Source organism: Silurus meridionalis, chromosome 27 (assembly GCF_014805685.1).
Source record: "Silurus meridionalis isolate SWU-2019-XX chromosome 27, ASM1480568v1, whole genome shotgun sequence".
Classification (NCBI taxonomy): Eukaryota; Metazoa; Chordata; class Actinopteri; order Siluriformes; family Siluridae; genus Silurus; species Silurus meridionalis.
In genome coordinates, this window is record NC_060910.1 from 17,915,686 (window position 1) to 17,931,978 (window position 16,293).

Here is a 16,293-nt window from a genome sequence, read left to right on the forward strand (position 1 = left end):
TCTAAATCATCACGCCCACGTTTCCTCTGCACTTATTAAACAAGACAGAGAAGTTACAATTTCTGCAGAAATGGAGTCCAAATCTTTCCTCTTCGAAGTCCTGTTCTTTCTCACCTGTCCTTTCTTCCAGGCATCTGCAGGTAGGATTATTCTCCAACACAATAAACTACTTTGCTTTGTGTATTTCCATCATTTACACTACACTGACAGAACTTTGTGGAGCATTGAGCATTAGATTGATACGTGCTTCTCCAACATCTCATTCCACATTTAGTCTCGATGTCCTGGTAAAAATAAGAGCCACTTCTTCTGGGAAGGTGTTCCATTATATTTTGTGGAGATTTGTGTTCATACAAGGGATTTAGTAATTAGTGCTATATAGCAGAAGATCTCCCACTTCAACCCCATGTACAGCAGATCTTCATGGAGCTGGATTTGTGTAACATGGGCATTGTCATGCTTGAACAAGTCTGAGCCTCCTACATTAGTTGAAGAGAGAATATCGTGCTCCACCTCCAGAGATGTCCTGTACAATTGTGTGCCTCCAACAATTTGGGGAAGAACCACATAGGACTTTTCCGAACAATGGTTTGGTCATTGTTGAAGATCTTTAAAAAGTCATAGTTTGTCCATTTGTACTGCATTGATTAGGATTTGAAGCTAAAATGCTGTGTGATCTATTAAAAAGCTGCTTTTTCCATTACAGGAACACACACTCTGCAGTATTTCTATACTGCAGTCACACCAGGAATAAACTTCCCAGAGATCTCCGTTGTGGGTCAGGTGGATGGAGAGAAGATAGTGTACTTTGACAGCAACATCAGGAAGATGATCCCAAAGACAGAGTGGATCCAGAAGGTCCAAGATGATGATCCAGATTACTGGAGCAGAGAGACACAGAAGATGATGTATCATCAGGAGGAGCTGAAAATCTTCTTGTTTACATTCATGAACCGCTTTAATCACAGTGATGGTAAAGATAAACACCTTCCAAGCTTTTACTGATACAGTGAGGAAAATAAGTATTTAAACACCCTGCTATTTTGCAAGTTCTCCCACTTAGAAATCATGGAGGGGTCTGAAATTGTCATCGTAGGTGCATGTCCACTGTGAGAGACATAATCTAAAAAAAAATCCAGAAATCACAATGTATGATTTTGTAACTCTTTATTTGTATGATACAGCTGCAAATAAGTATTTGAACAACTGAGAAAGTCAATGTTAATATTTGGTACAGGAGCCTTTGTTTGCAATTACAGAGGTCAAACGTTTCCTGTAGTTTTTCACCAGGTTTGCACACACTGCAAGAGGGATTTTGGCCCACTCCTCCAAACAGATCTTCTCTAGATCAGTCAGGTTTCTGGCCTGTTGCTGAGAAACACGGAGTTTGAGCTCCCTCCAAAGATTCTCTATTGGGTTTAGGTCTGGAGACTGGTTAGGCCACGCCAGAACCTTGATATGCTTCTTACAGAGCCACTCCTTGGTTATCCTGGCTGTGTGCTTCGGGTCATTGTCATGTTGGAAGACCCAGCCTCGACCCATCTTCAATGCTCTAACTGAGGGAAGGAGGTTGTTCCCTAAAATCTCGCAATACATGGCCCCGGTCATCCTCTCCTTAATACAGTGCAGTCGCCCTGTCCCATGTGCAGAAAAACACCCCCAAAGCATGATGCTACCGCCCCCATGTTTCACAGTAGGGATGGTGTTCTTGGGATGGAAATCATCATTCTTCTTCATCCAAACACGTTTAGTGGAATTATGACCCAAAAGTTCTATTTTGGTCTCATCTGACCACATGACTTTCTTCTATGACTCCTCTGGATCATCGAAACGGTCATTGGCAAACTTAAGACGTGCCTGGACATGTGCTGGTTTAAGCAGGGGAACCTTCCGTGCCATGCACGATTTCAAATCATGACGTCTTAGTGTATTACCAACAGTAACCTTGGAAACGGTGGTCCCAGCTCTTTTCAGGTCATTGACCAGCTCCTCCGGTGTAGTTCTGGGCTGATTTCTCACCATCCTTAGGATCATTGAGACCCCACGAGGTGAGATCTTGCATGGAGCCCCAGTCCGATGGAGATTGACAGTCATGTTTAGCATCTTCCATTTTCTAATGATTGCTCCAACAGTGGACCTTTTTTCACCAAGCTGCTTGGCAATTTCCCCGTAGCCCTTTCCAGCCTTGTGGAGGTGTACAATTTTGTCTCTAGTGTCTTTGGACAGCTCTTTGGTCTTGGCCATGTTAGTAGTTGGATTCTTACTGATTGTATGGGGTGGACAGGTGTCTTTATGCAGCTAACGACCTCAAACAGGTGCATCTAATTTAGGATAATAAATGTAGTGGAGGACATTTTAAAGGCAGACTAACAGGTCTTTGAGGGTCAGAATTCTAGCTGATAGACAGGTGTTTAGTTTAAAATACTTATTTGCAGCTGTATCATACAAATAAATAGTTTAAAAATCATATATTGTGATTTCTGGATTTTTTGTATTTTAGATTATGTCTCTCACAGTGGACATGCACCTACGATGACAATTTCAGACCCTCCATGATTTCTAAGTGGGAGAACTTGCAAAATAGCAGGGTGTTCAAATACTTATTTTCCTCACTGTAAATGTCAGAAAAGGTTCAATGGTTAAGGTTGAGTGACTGTGAGGTTGTGATATTTGGTGTTGTGTGTGTGTGTGTGTGTGTGTGTGTGTGTGTGTGTGTGTGTGTGTGTGTGTGTTTGTGTGTGTGTGTCACGGCAGGAGTTCATACACTGCAGTGGATGTACGGCTGTGAGCTCGGTGATGATAACACCATTAGAGGATATGATCATTACGGTTATGATAATGAAGATCTCCTTGCTTTGGATTTGAAAACGCTAACCTGGATTGCAGTTTCACCTCCGGCTGTGATCTCCAAACATCAGTGGGAGGCTACAGGAGATGAGGCTAAAAACAGGAAGAGATACTTGGAAGTGGAGTGTATCAACTGGTTAAAGAAGTTTGTGTCTTATGGCCGGGAGACTCTGAAGAGGAAAGGTAAAGTGTGTGATGAGTTTTTTTACTCTAACTGTATCTGCCACACACACACACACACACACACACACACACACACACACCATCGAATCTCAAATGTAGACTCTTTAGACCAAAGGACAGTTTCCCACTGGTCTAATGACCATTCCTTGTGTTTCTTGGAAAAAACTAAATTTTTTCTGCATGTTGTTCTTCTGGAGTGAGACCAACTGAGGCACAGGTTCCTTTAATATCTGAGACATTTAAACATATATATTTGTGTTTGTGTGTGTCTGTGTGTCTGTAGTCTTCTTCTGTAGTCTGTGTGTCTGCTGCAGTCTTTAATGTGTAAACCTCCATCTTTATAACCTTCTACATCACACAGACCTTTCACACATTTATTCATATTTTTACTCTTTTATGGAAAGACATGCTGATCTCCTACATTTCTCATAATTGTTTTGAGGAAAGACCAGATCACCTCCAGCAATGAATACAAAGTTTATTTTCTCATTTATAAATAAATAAATCTTGAATAAAATGTATGTTTCTGTGTGTCTGTAGTTCCTCCTACAGTGTCTGTGTTCCAGCAACACTCATCCTCTCCAGAGGTGGTGTGTCATGCTACAGGTTTCTTCCCCAAAGCACTGCTGATCTCCTGGCAGAAGGACGGAAAGGACATGTATGAAGACGTGGATCTCAGAGAGACGTTACCCAACCAGGATGGAAGCTTCCAGAAGAGATGCATTCTGAAAGTCTCAGCTGAGGAGCTGCAGAAACACACCTACACCTGTGTGATTGAGCACAGCAGCTTGGAGAAGGATTTAGTGCTGTCTGTGAGCGAGAGACGAATCCTGAGAGGTCGGAGAAACACTTTCCTATAAATCTACACATTTACAGAGTGAACACTGATTTACTGATGCAGCAGATAATAAACACTCTGTGATGATTTAACAGATGGAGGATCAGGTGGAGGATCAGATGGAGGATCAGATGGAGGATCAGATGGAGGAAAAGGATCCACTGGTGTGCAGATTACTATTATTTTGTTGTTCTAGTTATCTTATTATAGAGAATAAATCAGAAATATTATAAACCATCAAATCTGATCTTCCTGACTGTAGTGCATCAGAGATAAAGAGGGAGATTTTAATGTTCTATAGTTACAGATTTTATTTTTATTTTTTAAATGCTGAATGAATTTAAGGTTAAAATTTGCTAAAAGTTACATTTTGATATATTCATTATGAGAATATATTATTCCAAGTGTTTTTTCCAAGATGTTGCTATTTGGTTGTCACAAGGTTGTAATGACTGATCATATCTGTTCCATGTGGTTGTTAGGGAGCTGCCGGGTGGTTGCTATGGGATTCCAGGTGGTGGCTATGGGATTACTGTGTGGTCATTATGGTTTTCTAGGTGGTTGCTATGGTATTGCTGGGTGGTTGCTATGGGATTCCAGAGGGTTGTGCTGGAACAAGTTTGAGCCTCCTACTTTAGTTGAAGGGAGAATTTCATGCTCCACCTCCAGAGATGTCCTGTACAATTGTGTGCCTCCAACAATTTGGGGAAGAACCACATAGGATTTTTCTGAACAATGGTTTGGTCATTGTTGAAGATACTTAAAAAGTCATAGTTTTTCCATTTGTACTGCATTGATTAGGATTTGAAGCTAAAATGCTGTGGGATCTATTACAAAGCTGCTCTTTCCATTACAGGAACACACACTCTGCAGTATTTCTATACTGCAGTCACACCAGGAATAAACTTCCCAGAGATCTCCGCTGTGGGTCTGGTGGATGGAGAGAAGATAGTGTACTTTGACAGCAACATCAGGAAGATGATCCCAAAGACAGAGTGGATCCAGAAGGTCAAAGATGATGATCCAGATTACTGGAGCAGAGAGACACAGAAGATGATGTATCATCAGGAGGAGCTGAAAATGTTCTTGTTTACATTCATGAACCGCTTTAATCACAGTGATGGTAAAGATAAACACCTTCCAAGCTTTTACTGATCAATGTCAGAAAAGGTTCAATGGTTAAGGTTGAGTGAGTGTGAGGTTGTGATATTTCGTGTTGTGTGTGTGTGTGTGTGTGTGTGTGTGTGTGTGTGTGTGTGTGTGTGTGTGTGTGTGTGTCACGGCAGGAGTTCATACACTGCAGTGGATGTACGGCTGTGAGCTCGGTGATGATAACACCATTAGAGGATATGATCATTACGGTTATGATAATGAAGATCTCCTTGCTTTGGATTTGAAAACGCTAACCTGGATTGCAGTTTCACCTCCGGCTGTGATCTCCAAACATCAGTGGGATGCTACAGGAGATGAGGCTAAAAACAGGAAGAAATACTTGGAAGTGGAGTGTATCAACTGGTTAAAGAAGTTTGTGTCTTACGGCCGGGAAATTCTAAAGAGGAAAGGTAATGTGTGTGATGGGTTTTTTACTCTAACTGTATCTACACACACACACACACACACACACACACACACACACACACACACACCATCAAATCCAAAATTTAGACTCTTTAGACCAAAGGACAATTTTCCACTGGTCTAATGACCATTCCTTGTGTTTCTTGGCAAAAAAAAAACACAGGTTCCTTTAATATCTGAGACATTAAAACATATATATTTGTGTTTGTATGTCTGTAGTTCCTCCTAAAGGGTCTGTGTTCCAGCAACACTCATCCTCTCCAGAGGTGGTGTGTCATGCTACAGGTTTCTTCCCCAAAGCACTGCTGATCTCCTGGCAGAAGGACGGACAGGATGTGTATGAAGACGTGGAGCTCAGAGAGACGTTACCCAACCAGGATGGAAGCTTCCAGAAGAGATGCATTCTGAAAGTCTCAGCTGAGGAGCTGCAGAAACACACCTACACCTGTGTGATTGAGCACAGCAGCTTGGAGAAGGATTTAGTGCTGCCTGTGAGCGAGAGACGAATCCTGAGAGGTCGGAGAAACACTTTCCTATAAATCTACACATTTACAGAGTGAACACTGATTTACTGATGCAGCAGATAATAAAGTATTGATTTATCAGATGGAGGATCAGATGGAGGATCAGATGGAGGATCAAATGGACGAAAAGGATCCACTGGTGTGCAGATTATTATTATTTTGTTGTTCTAGTTATCATATTATAGATAAATATCAGAAATCAGAAATATTATTATTATTATTATTATTATTATTATTATTATTATTATTATTATTATTATAAGATTATTTAAATCTGATCTTCCTGACTGTAGTTCATCAGAGTTAACATAATCGAATATATAAATATATGCAGTTTAACTGAACAGTGTTCTTTTCTGCTCTACAGGTTTCTGAAAAGATCCTCAGGAGGATGGATGATGAAATGGAGTTTTCCTACATATCTTCTTCTGTCAGTCAATAACGCAGCAGTAACAGGGTCACGTATAGTATATAACATTACCCTATAATCACTTCCTGGATTCGGCACATTTCTTCCTCCTTTTTATTTACTTTTTTACTATAAAATCTCTGTATCACTATATATATATTATATACTATAAACGTTTGTCATTCAGAGTAATAATGTGAAAGTCTCTTTGTATAAATAATAAATTGCTCTTTGTAATATTGTCTGGAACATTTATCTTTGTCCCCAAAAACATGTCTAGATCAGTTGCATCATGTCAGAAGTGCACTCTTGAATCTGGGAGGGGTTATAAGGCCATTTTTTTAATATTTTGAATTCTTATCTACAACGTCTACAGCAGCGCTTTTAAGTGGTTGTTTTCTTGGTCCTACAAGTATAATGTACACTTATTTTTTTCCCCTATGGCACACATGAAGGTTGGTTTGCTTTTGTGGAAATGCTTTATTCGTTTTTATCTGAGTTTATCAGTTCAGTCTAATCATTTACTCGGTCTTATGAAGAGGTTTCCTGTCTGATATTCAGATTAATAGTGAGAGAGTGAGATGTCCCTGCAGCGCTATTGTTCATTCAGGGCCTGATAGTTAGCCTGAAAGTTGTTTCCTGTTGATAACTTCATCTGAATGTGTGGGCGAGTTGCATTTTGTGCACCTGCTGGGCCTTCAGTGGCTTCGATATCAAGCGCTGGTCAAAACTATCTGTATTTATTTATTTAATTATATGTTCACATTGCGGTACTCTGTATATCTTTGTGTTGCTTGATGTGTTTGAAATGCTATAATTATTGTAAGTCCAGAAACACAACCAAAGTACATTACAAATCTTAGATGAGGGTTTGCAGAGAATGTATTTCCTCAGCTACTGTATAAACATGCTGATGGTGTGAAAGCTGTGGTCTAAACATGACATTTATTCTATGGAGCCCCAAAGCACACAAGTTCTTTTCCTCTTACTTCATTTTTTTACTTTGTTTCTCCTTTAGCAGCATCTCACACCACAAATTATGTTCAAAAATAAAAGTTCCAGTCGTGTTCAGATAATCCATACATCTCCAACAACTGCACGCCAGAGTGATACACTTCAATAAGTCCTTTTATATTCTGGACCAAAATTTCATCATTTCCGGCGGAAATCAGGTTTGATGCTTTTATGCAATGAAAACAATTGATTATTTCAAATCCCACCCAATGACCCGAAAACAATCCTATGATGAGGATCAGATACATATCTTAGGCCCCTTTTTTTCATCAACTGATCTTAAATCACTGATATTTTGAAAGATATGTTTAAAAATAAAACATAGGATCCAAAAACAAAATGACATAAAATTGTGCGAGGGCTTTAGTAATTTGGTTTTGTACTTTTTTTTTTGCTGGTCAGCTTTGGAGCTTCTCAGCCTTTTAAAAGTCAGCTAGGGCTCAAACCACAATCAGTCGCATCTAACTCACATATGGCATTTGTACATTTCCATTTCTGCGAAACTGCACGGCTCGTTTTCAAACCACAAAAAAAAATGTTCACCTCGCTTTTTTTTTTTCCCTGCTGCAAAATAACACAAAGAGTTTTTTTTTATTGCCCAAAAACATGCAAACAAATCAAAAGAACTGAATCTGAGAATCCTTTTTGCATTTGCAGGTCAGTTTGTATAAAACTCTACATGACAGTCATCATTATTAAAGCTATAAAGTCTTTAAATCTGCATAAACAGGACATCGTTGAGTCCTGAATGATCACGGTGATGAAATTGATGTTAACTCAATGTATTGAACTGTTGAACAGATCGTGCGTTTTTTTATTTGTTTTAGCATTACATAGTGGTGTTTTCATTTTTTTATTTATTTTTTGTGAAGACAGCAGGATACTTATGTCCTGACAAACTATCATTCCGGAACAATGACCTGAGTTCTTCTGTAAATCAGAAATGTTCAGTGTGGAATTGAAAAATCATAGCAGGTGAGTTCAGTTTTCATTATATTCTGAGGTAAATTAATTGTCTGTTTGTAAAATAAACATTAAATCCTGATGCTGGCGATAATAAAACATCATCAGGAAGGTGTGCAGTTCAGTAACAACCTGTTCTTCTCACCCTCACACCCTGCACACAGAAAAACATCATCATTCAGCTCTCCAGATGGCCATTTCCTCTCTGATTCTCACCCGAGCACCAGGCGTACTGCACGGTTCGAGATCATGCTGTTGTTTATCTTTGTGACGGGTAAGTGTGAACGACACCAATGGACTTTTTTACTCAACAGTTATAGAATAGATTGAATAGATTTTTGTTTTGTTTTTTGGCAATACATGTAACATGGCTGAGGCCACAGGTAACCTTCACATTATAGTAATAATTACATTAAAATGGAGAGTATATGATGGAAATGAGCAGATTGTTGCTTTATGGGTCGCAGGTTTGCTCTCAGAGACTCTGTGCTCTTCAACTTTCGAAGCAGAACCTGGAGATAGTGTCACGGTTTGGTGCCACCATGAGCTGGATCATGCAGGATACATCTTCTGGTTCTACCAGAACCTCACTGCTTCTTCATTAAGCGCCACTTCGGCACCACGTCTCATCGGGTGCAAACATTTTAAGACCTCGGGACCACCAAACAACTGTTACTTCATTACTGAAAATGAGCGCTTAAAGATTTCTGTTGATGGCAAGAACACGTCTCTGACCATCGCTGCAGTGAACGAGTCTGATACCGGACTGTATTACTGCAGCTACATGCAACTGAACCACATTTCCTTCGGCCATTCGAGTTACCTGAGGGTGAAAGGTAAGGGTGCTCCATGCAAATACCTTTTTATCAACAGTTTATGTGAAAGCGTGTAAAAAACTTTACATGTTTCAGAGGGAAATGAAACGCTTCACAACGTCTCAGGAGACCAAGCGCAAGGTTCGTTATTCATCCGTTCTTTAGTGCAGCTGAATCACCACATGTAGCTCTAATATTCAGCCATAATTCTGTGTTTTCAGCTGTAGACATTTTACCTTCTGCTGCCCGAGATTCAGTTTCTTCTGCTGTGTTCTTCATACTGAACGTGGTGTTCGGTGCAGTGGTTGTGATTCTTCTCATTGTCCTGATCATCATCGCAGTGAAGCATAAAAACACAGGTAGCTAAAACATCACTCTAAATTATAAACAAACAAACAAACAAACAAATAAATTTAAAAAAATGTTTAATAAATAATTTTATAATAATAATAATAATAATAATAATAATTGTAGTTCTTTATTTATTTGTTGTATAATAATATATATTTATTTGATACTTATATTAATAACAATTCATTTAAATATTATATACATGTAAATACTATAAATATAAACACAAAAGCTAATCTAAAACTTTTCTGGGGTTTTTTGTTTTATTTTCTGTTTTAGTTGATAATGCTGACACAGATCAGGTAAATCAACAAATGTGTCCAAGTAAGTAGACACAGTGATTTGCAGAATTATTGGCCCCCTTTGTTAATATATAATATAATAATAATAATAATAATAATAATAATAAATTATATATATATATATATATATATATATATATATATATATATATATATATATATATATATATATAAAATAAAAACACAAGAAAAGTATACAAGAAAAGTATCAATACAAATTCTATAAACAAACTCTCTGTCATATATATATATATATGACAGAGAGTTTGTTTAGAGTATTTGTATTTATACTTTTCTTGTATACTTTTCTTTTCTTGTGTTTCTTTCCTTCATTAAATCTATAGCCTTATTTGTTCATATTTAATATAGGTGCCAATAATTTTGCATATTGCTGTATAAGAAAGTTTTGAATGTACACAGTTTAGCTCTGCTTTGTTACTTTTACTTGAATGTAATGTAGAATTATGTAGATGCCGAAGACATGTAGTTTTGTGTGTGTGTGTGTGTGTGTGCGTGTGCGTGCGTGTGTGTGGGTGGGTGGATGGTCGTGGTTGGGTGGGAAGTTTTTGTTATTTTGATTGTTTAATGGTGTGTAGTGAATAGGGGTCTGGTGTTTTGTGTATGTTGTATGGTGTGTGGTGTAATTTTGTATGTTGTATTGTGTATATATATGTGACAGAGGATATGATGTATGGGGTCTGGGGTATAGTGTATGGTGTATAGTGTATGGTGTATAGGGTATGGTGTATGAGTTATAGTGTATGGGTATGGGGTATAGTGTATGGGGTATGGTGTATAGTGTATGGGGTATAGTGTATGGGGTATAGTGTATGGTGTATAGTGTATGGTGTATGGGGTATGGTGTATGAGTTATAGTGTATGGGTATGGGGTATAGTGTATGGGGTATGGTGTATAGTGTATGGGGTATAGTGTATGGGGTATAGTGTATGGGGTATAGTGTATGGTTTATAGTGTATGGTGTATGGGGTATGGTGTATGAGTTATAGTGTATGGGTATGGGGTATAGTGTATGGGGTATAGTGTATGGGGTATAGTGTATGGTTTCTAGTGTATGGGGTATAGTGTATAGTGTATAGGGTATAGTGTATGGTATAGTGTATAGTGTATGGGGTATAGTGTATGGTGTATAGTGTATGGTGTATGGGGTATGGTGTATGAGTTATTGTGTATGGGTATGGGGTATAGTGTATGGGGTATAGTGTATGGGGTATAGTGTATGGGGTATAGTGTATAGTATAGTGTATGGTGTATAGTGTATGGGGTATAGTGTATAGTGTATGGGGTATGGAGTATAGTGTATGGTGTACGGGGTCTGGGGTATAGTGTATGGTGTATGTGTATGGGTATGGGGTATAGTGTATGGTGTACGGGGTCTGGGGTTTATTGTATGGTGTATGGGGTATAGTGTATGGTGTCTGGGGTCTGGGGTATAGTGTATGGTGTACGGGGTCTGGGGTATAGTGTATGGTGTATGGGTATGGGGTATAGTGTATAGTGTATGGGTATGGGGTATAGTGTATGGTGTATGGGGTATAGTGTATAGTGTATGTGTATGGGGTATAGTGTATAGGTATAGTGTATGTGTATGGGTATGGGGTATAGTGTATAGTGTATGGTGTATGTGTATGGGGTCTGGGGTATAGTGTATGTGTATGGGGTCTGGGGTATAGTGTATGGTGTATGTGTATGGGGTATAGTGTATGGTGTACGGGGTCTGGGGTATATTGTATGGTGTATGTGTATGGGGTCTGGGGTATAGTGTATAGTGTATGGGGTCTGGGGTATAGTGTATGGTGTATGTGTATGGGTATGGGGTATAGTGTATGGTGTACGGGGTCTGGGGTTTATTGTATGGTGTATGGGGTATAGTGTATGGTGTCTGGGGTCTGGGGTATAGTGTATGGTGTACGGGGTCTGGGGTATAGTGTATGGTGTATGGGGTATGGGGTATAGTGTATAGTGTATGGGGTATGGGGTATAGTGTATGGTGTATGGGGTATAGTGTATAGTGTATGTGTATGGGGTATAGTGTATAGTGTATAGTGTATAGTGTATAGTGTATGGGGTATGGGGTATAGTGTATGGTGTATGTGTATGGGGTCTGGGGTATAGTGTATGTGTATGGGGTCTGGGGTATAGTGTATGGTGTATGTGTATGGGGTATAGTGTATGGTGTACGGGGTCTGGGGTATATTGTATGGTGTATGTGTATGGGGTCTGGGGTATAGTGTATAGTGTATGGGGTCTGGGGTATAGTGTATGGTGTATGTGTATGGGTATGGGGTATAGTGTATGGTGTACGGGGTCTGGGGTATAGTGTATGGTGTATGTGTATGGGGTATGAGGTATAGTGTATGGTGTCTGGGGTCTGGGGTTTAGTGTATGGTGTATGGGTATGGGGTATAGTGTATGGGATCTGGGGTATGGGGTCTGAGGTATAATGTATTGTTTATCAAGTTTGGGGTATAGTGTATAATGTATGGGGTATAGTGTATGGTGTATGGTATGGGGTTTAGTGTATGGTGTATGGGGTCTGGGGTATAGTGTATGGGATCTGGGGTATGGGGTCTGAGGTATAATGTATTGTTTATCAAGTTTGGGGTATAGTGTATAATGTATGGGGTATGTTTTATGGGGTGTTGTGCAAAAAATCTATTATTATAAAACTGTTTTGGTTCATTCCTGGTGCAATTTTATGTTATATTTCTCAGTTGAACATTTTCTTCTCCAGTTCAACATATTTATATTGTACCATTAACCACAAACAGCCAATCAATATCTGTGTCATTACAGGACCATGACTCTGTGAATTACGGACCTGTAAAGCAGCTCTCTAGAAAAACCAAGGGACGTGGACAAATTAAGGATCTTCAATATGTTTATACGCATGTTGTATATCAGAAATTAGCTTAGCAATGTGGTGGTAGCATCTGCGGCTCATATGTCTGTCAGACTCACATAAACTCCTTTTCTGATACTGTATCTGGCACCAGTACGAAGCTGTTGATGTCCAAAAGCTACTGACGTGCAAATTTTATATAATAACATGCTTGTGTAAATCTAGAATTTTTCTCGGTTGTGATTAGTAGTAGGGGGCTTCACTGTGATGCAAAAATAGCGCAAGTCCCGCCCTCCCGCAGATTATTAATTGTTACAATTTAGGCTAATAAAAAAAAATCATAAAAACCCGAAGGTGTTTGTCATGTGTGGTGCTTTAATTAAAAATATTTTTCAATTTTTTATTTTATGTTCGAGATTAAACATGCATTGCATTGAAACTTTTAAACTCGTCTCTTTTATGTTTATTTATTTATATCTCGAAGAAAAATGGTCATACACACAAATATATGGATATGTGTGTGTCTCTAAATATCCTTTATATCCTACTGTTTCTCATTGCAGGTGATGAGGTTATTATATCCAATTTTACAATAATTGTACAATAATTCTGCTGAAAAAAAGGAAAATAAAAGCTAAAACTGATATATACAGTTTGTCAGTAATCTGTGATTTCAGGGAAATTGTGCTTTTATGACTCAATGCTTTGTCACGCCTCCATCCACTTCTGCTCTCAATAATTCTGCCTAGAAACAAATGATGCTGATGGAAATTTCCAGATACTTTTTTTTTTTTACTTTCTATTTTCACTCACTCGTACGGGGAGTGGGACAGAATGATCTCCTCGGAGAAAGCAAACATGGATCTGACAGGGTTCAGGGTTGAGATATATTAATTGTCATCATTAATTACTCGAATTATTCTTCTAATTATTATTTTCTTCATTTGGACGGGTGCTACACAATGAGCCTGGAAACACTGAAGCTTGCTGGAGATGATCAGATAAAGGAAGTTTGAAGATAAGATTTTGCCTTCAATAAAAGTTATCCATCTGGTTCCTGAAAATAGAAGCTCTACACTGCAGTATGAACCTGACCAGCCTGATGAACATCTTATTCCTATTATTTACATTGTGTGGTCTTCAGGGATCTGCAGGTGAGCTCCGTAGTTTGTATATTGGGTTGGTTGAATGGATTATAACTGTTCTGCAGGGTTATGGTCATGTTTTAAAGTGAAGTGAAATATCCAAACTGTTGAAGTTCATTTTCTGGTTGGAAACACGACCTTTTAGTGCAAAACGGTACATTTTAAAATGGTTAAATGAATCGATTTGTGCTGGAAATGTAGAATAAACATGCACCATCAAGTGGCATTCAGAAGATGTTTTGTATGTGTAAACACACCTTTACTAAGAGCATGATTTTTAAACGGTTACATAGACTGTCATGCCAAAAGTTTGTGGACACCTGATCATCAGACCTTGTTTTTATTTGTCCTTGTGTACAAATCAATGATTGTGTGGAAGAATTAGGACTGACCCAGACTTTAACTTCAGCTCTAATGAACATTTTAAGGATGAATTATCTCATTAGGATGAGCCTCAGTGACCATCATGTTGCTGAGTCCCAACACCAGTTTGCACAAGTTTTTTCCAGAATAGATTTAAAGAGCAGAGAAGAGCAGCTTCGTATCCAAGATGGCGGCGCGCAGTAGCGGATCCAAACATGGTGCTTTCACCATATTTAACCCGACTTTTTACAACATAGGAACCAGAGTCAGCTGTGTTCATGTGTACGACCACCAGACGATGTTACGGTACAGGAATTATGTAACCACTAATCTGCATGATGAAGTAATAATAACCAGGCCCCCAGCCCTCGGTGTCACCTGATGTCAGTGGCCGGGAGAGGGGACGTCGGAAGCGGGGCGAGCGGCCGGGTGTCTGTGCTAGGCTAAATGCTAACCCTAGCCGGCCGGCTCTCCTTTCTAACGCCTGCTCACTGGACAATAAACTGGATTACATCTGACTCCAGCGGCCCACGCGGAGTTTTTATTCCCGTGTTTTCACGAAGATGTGGCTCAGCGACACACCGCCATCCAGCTGGCCGACAGAAACGCAGCTCTATGCGGTGAGACTCGCGGTGGTGGCGTGTTTCTATCAACACGGAAAGGTGCAAGAACTCTGTGTGTGTCTCACACTAGTGGAGTTGTGACTGTTATATGCAGACCATTTTATTTACTACAGGAATTTACCACTGTTTACATTGTCGGAGTGAACATTCCTCCAGCGCTAATGCTAATGAGGCACTGTGTGAACTCTACGGCGCACCTGCAGGATGTTCATGTTTATTATCGCCCGAGATTTTAACCATGTAAATCTCAGGACTGTGCTTCCTAAACTCCATCAGCATGTGGACTTTGCTACGAGACTAGCGAACACGCTGGATCTTGTTTACACAAACAGCCCCGCCCACTATCGTGCGAAGCCCCGCCCCCACCTCGGTTACTCAGACCACAGTTCTGTTATGCTACTTCCAGCATACAGACCGGTTCTGGAACATGTTTAGGGAGAATTACACATCAACAGTGACCAGCTACATCAACAAGTGCGTTGACGACGTGACCATCTCCAAGACCATCACTACACGCTCCAACCAGAAGCCGTGGATGACTGCAAATGTGTGTGTGTTCAGATCAGGGGACTTAAAAACAGCAAGGTCCACTTCCAGGACAGTGGAGACCCCCGGCGCATGTGGCAGGGCATCCAGGCGATCACGAACTACAAGACGACATCACCTGCTTGTGACCGTGACGCCTCCCACCCAGATGCGCTGAACGACTTTGACGCCTGGTTCGAGGTATAGAACAACGTGAAGGCGAGGAAGACCAGGGTTCTGGAGGAACGTTGTCTCGTTTATACTGTGTACCACTGTGTATAGTAGAAATCACAATAAAAGCCTCTTGACTTGGTGTTAATGCGCATGAGGTGTCCATGTACTTTTGCCAACACAGTGGACATTAACACAATATAAATTACAGATGTTCATCTAAACGTCTCAGGTCATACCGTGTCATTTATACAGAGGAAACAGAAACACTGTGACTGTAATTATTACTGTATTTAATCTGATTAGATGCTGATCCTTGTCTTTTGCAGTCACACACTCGGTGCAGTACCTCTACACCATGTTAAAGCCACAACTCACTTTCTCAGAGTTCAATGCCGTGGGTCTACTGGATGGAGAGCAGTTCATGTCCTACAATAGCACTACCAGGATGCTGATAGCAGAGGACTGGATAAAGAAGATTGAGCGTGAAGAGTTATGGAAGAGCTTGAAGCAGGATATTCAGGGTCACCAGGATGGACTTAATAAAATCATCAAAACACTGTTGAAAGTGTTTGTTAACATTACAGGTGTGGAGGAACAAATACGCATTTTTTGTACAGCTGTTGAATTTGGTAGATGCCCTCAACCCAGAATTTCTCTCAATCATTTAAAATGTATATATTTTTGGTTTGGTTCCATTATTTCATGATCGTGGAAAATGATCGCGTTCTGTTTAGTACTATATAATGACATTTTTATATCCTGTAATGTGTGTGTGCGT

The 16,293-nt window shown here is 39.7% G+C and overlaps 3 protein-coding genes across 8 annotated transcripts in view; all 3 read left to right on the top strand.

The window, feature by feature from the left end:
• LOC124380937 overlaps nucleotides 1-16,293 on the top strand; it is a 26,638-nt gene continuing 10,345 nt past the window's right edge. The window contains exons 1-10 of one of the 4 annotated variants that reach the window (XM_046842264.1): nucleotides 1-140; nucleotides 707-973; nucleotides 2,755-3,030; nucleotides 3,571-3,867; nucleotides 3,964-4,032; nucleotides 4,725-4,991; nucleotides 5,155-5,430; nucleotides 5,666-5,962; nucleotides 6,053-6,109; nucleotides 6,338-6,616. In XM_046842264.1, coding sequence (XP_046698220.1) covers nucleotides 71-140; nucleotides 707-973; nucleotides 2,755-3,030; nucleotides 3,571-3,867; nucleotides 3,964-4,032; nucleotides 4,725-4,991; nucleotides 5,155-5,430; nucleotides 5,666-5,962; nucleotides 6,053-6,109; nucleotides 6,338-6,345 — 1,884 coding nt within the window. In that variant the 5' untranslated portion in view covers nucleotides 1-70 and the 3' untranslated portion in view covers nucleotides 6,346-6,616. Of the gene's footprint in view, nucleotides 141-706; nucleotides 974-2,754; nucleotides 3,031-3,570; nucleotides 3,868-3,963; nucleotides 4,033-4,724; nucleotides 4,992-5,154; nucleotides 5,431-5,665; nucleotides 6,030-6,052; nucleotides 6,110-6,337; nucleotides 6,617-16,293 lie in introns of those variants that run through there. The other 3 variants (XM_046842265.1, XM_046842266.1, XM_046842267.1) reach the window with 3 other exon arrangements.
• Nucleotides 8,053-13,333, top strand: LOC124380969. Of its 3 annotated transcripts, none has more exons than XM_046842335.1 (7): nucleotides 8,053-8,368; nucleotides 8,521-8,630; nucleotides 8,824-9,192; nucleotides 9,268-9,312; nucleotides 9,393-9,530; nucleotides 9,802-9,846; nucleotides 12,640-12,773. In XM_046842335.1, the coding sequence occupies exons 1-7, from the start codon at nucleotides 8,337-8,339 to the stop codon at nucleotides 12,645-12,647; spliced, it is 747 nt and encodes a 248-aa protein (XP_046698291.1). In that variant the 5' UTR covers nucleotides 8,053-8,336; the 3' UTR covers nucleotides 12,648-12,773. The 3 variants fall into 3 exon arrangements, with proteins under 3 accessions (XP_046698291.1, XP_046698290.1, XP_046698289.1); XM_046842333.1 differs by having other exon boundaries at nucleotides 8,059-8,368; nucleotides 9,802-9,824; nucleotides 12,640-13,333; XM_046842334.1 differs by lacking the exon at nucleotides 9,268-9,312 and having other exon boundaries at nucleotides 8,056-8,368; nucleotides 9,802-9,824; nucleotides 12,640-13,333.
• Nucleotides 13,481-16,293, top strand: part of LOC124380964 (major histocompatibility complex class I-related gene protein-like) — a 4,796-nt gene continuing 1,983 nt past the window's right edge. The window contains exons 1-2 of the mRNA XM_046842322.1: nucleotides 13,481-13,839; nucleotides 15,842-16,099. Of these exons, the coding sequence (XP_046698278.1) occupies nucleotides 13,770-13,839; nucleotides 15,842-16,099 (328 nt within the window). The 5' untranslated portion in view covers nucleotides 13,481-13,769. The remainder of the gene's footprint in view (nucleotides 13,840-15,841; nucleotides 16,100-16,293) is intronic.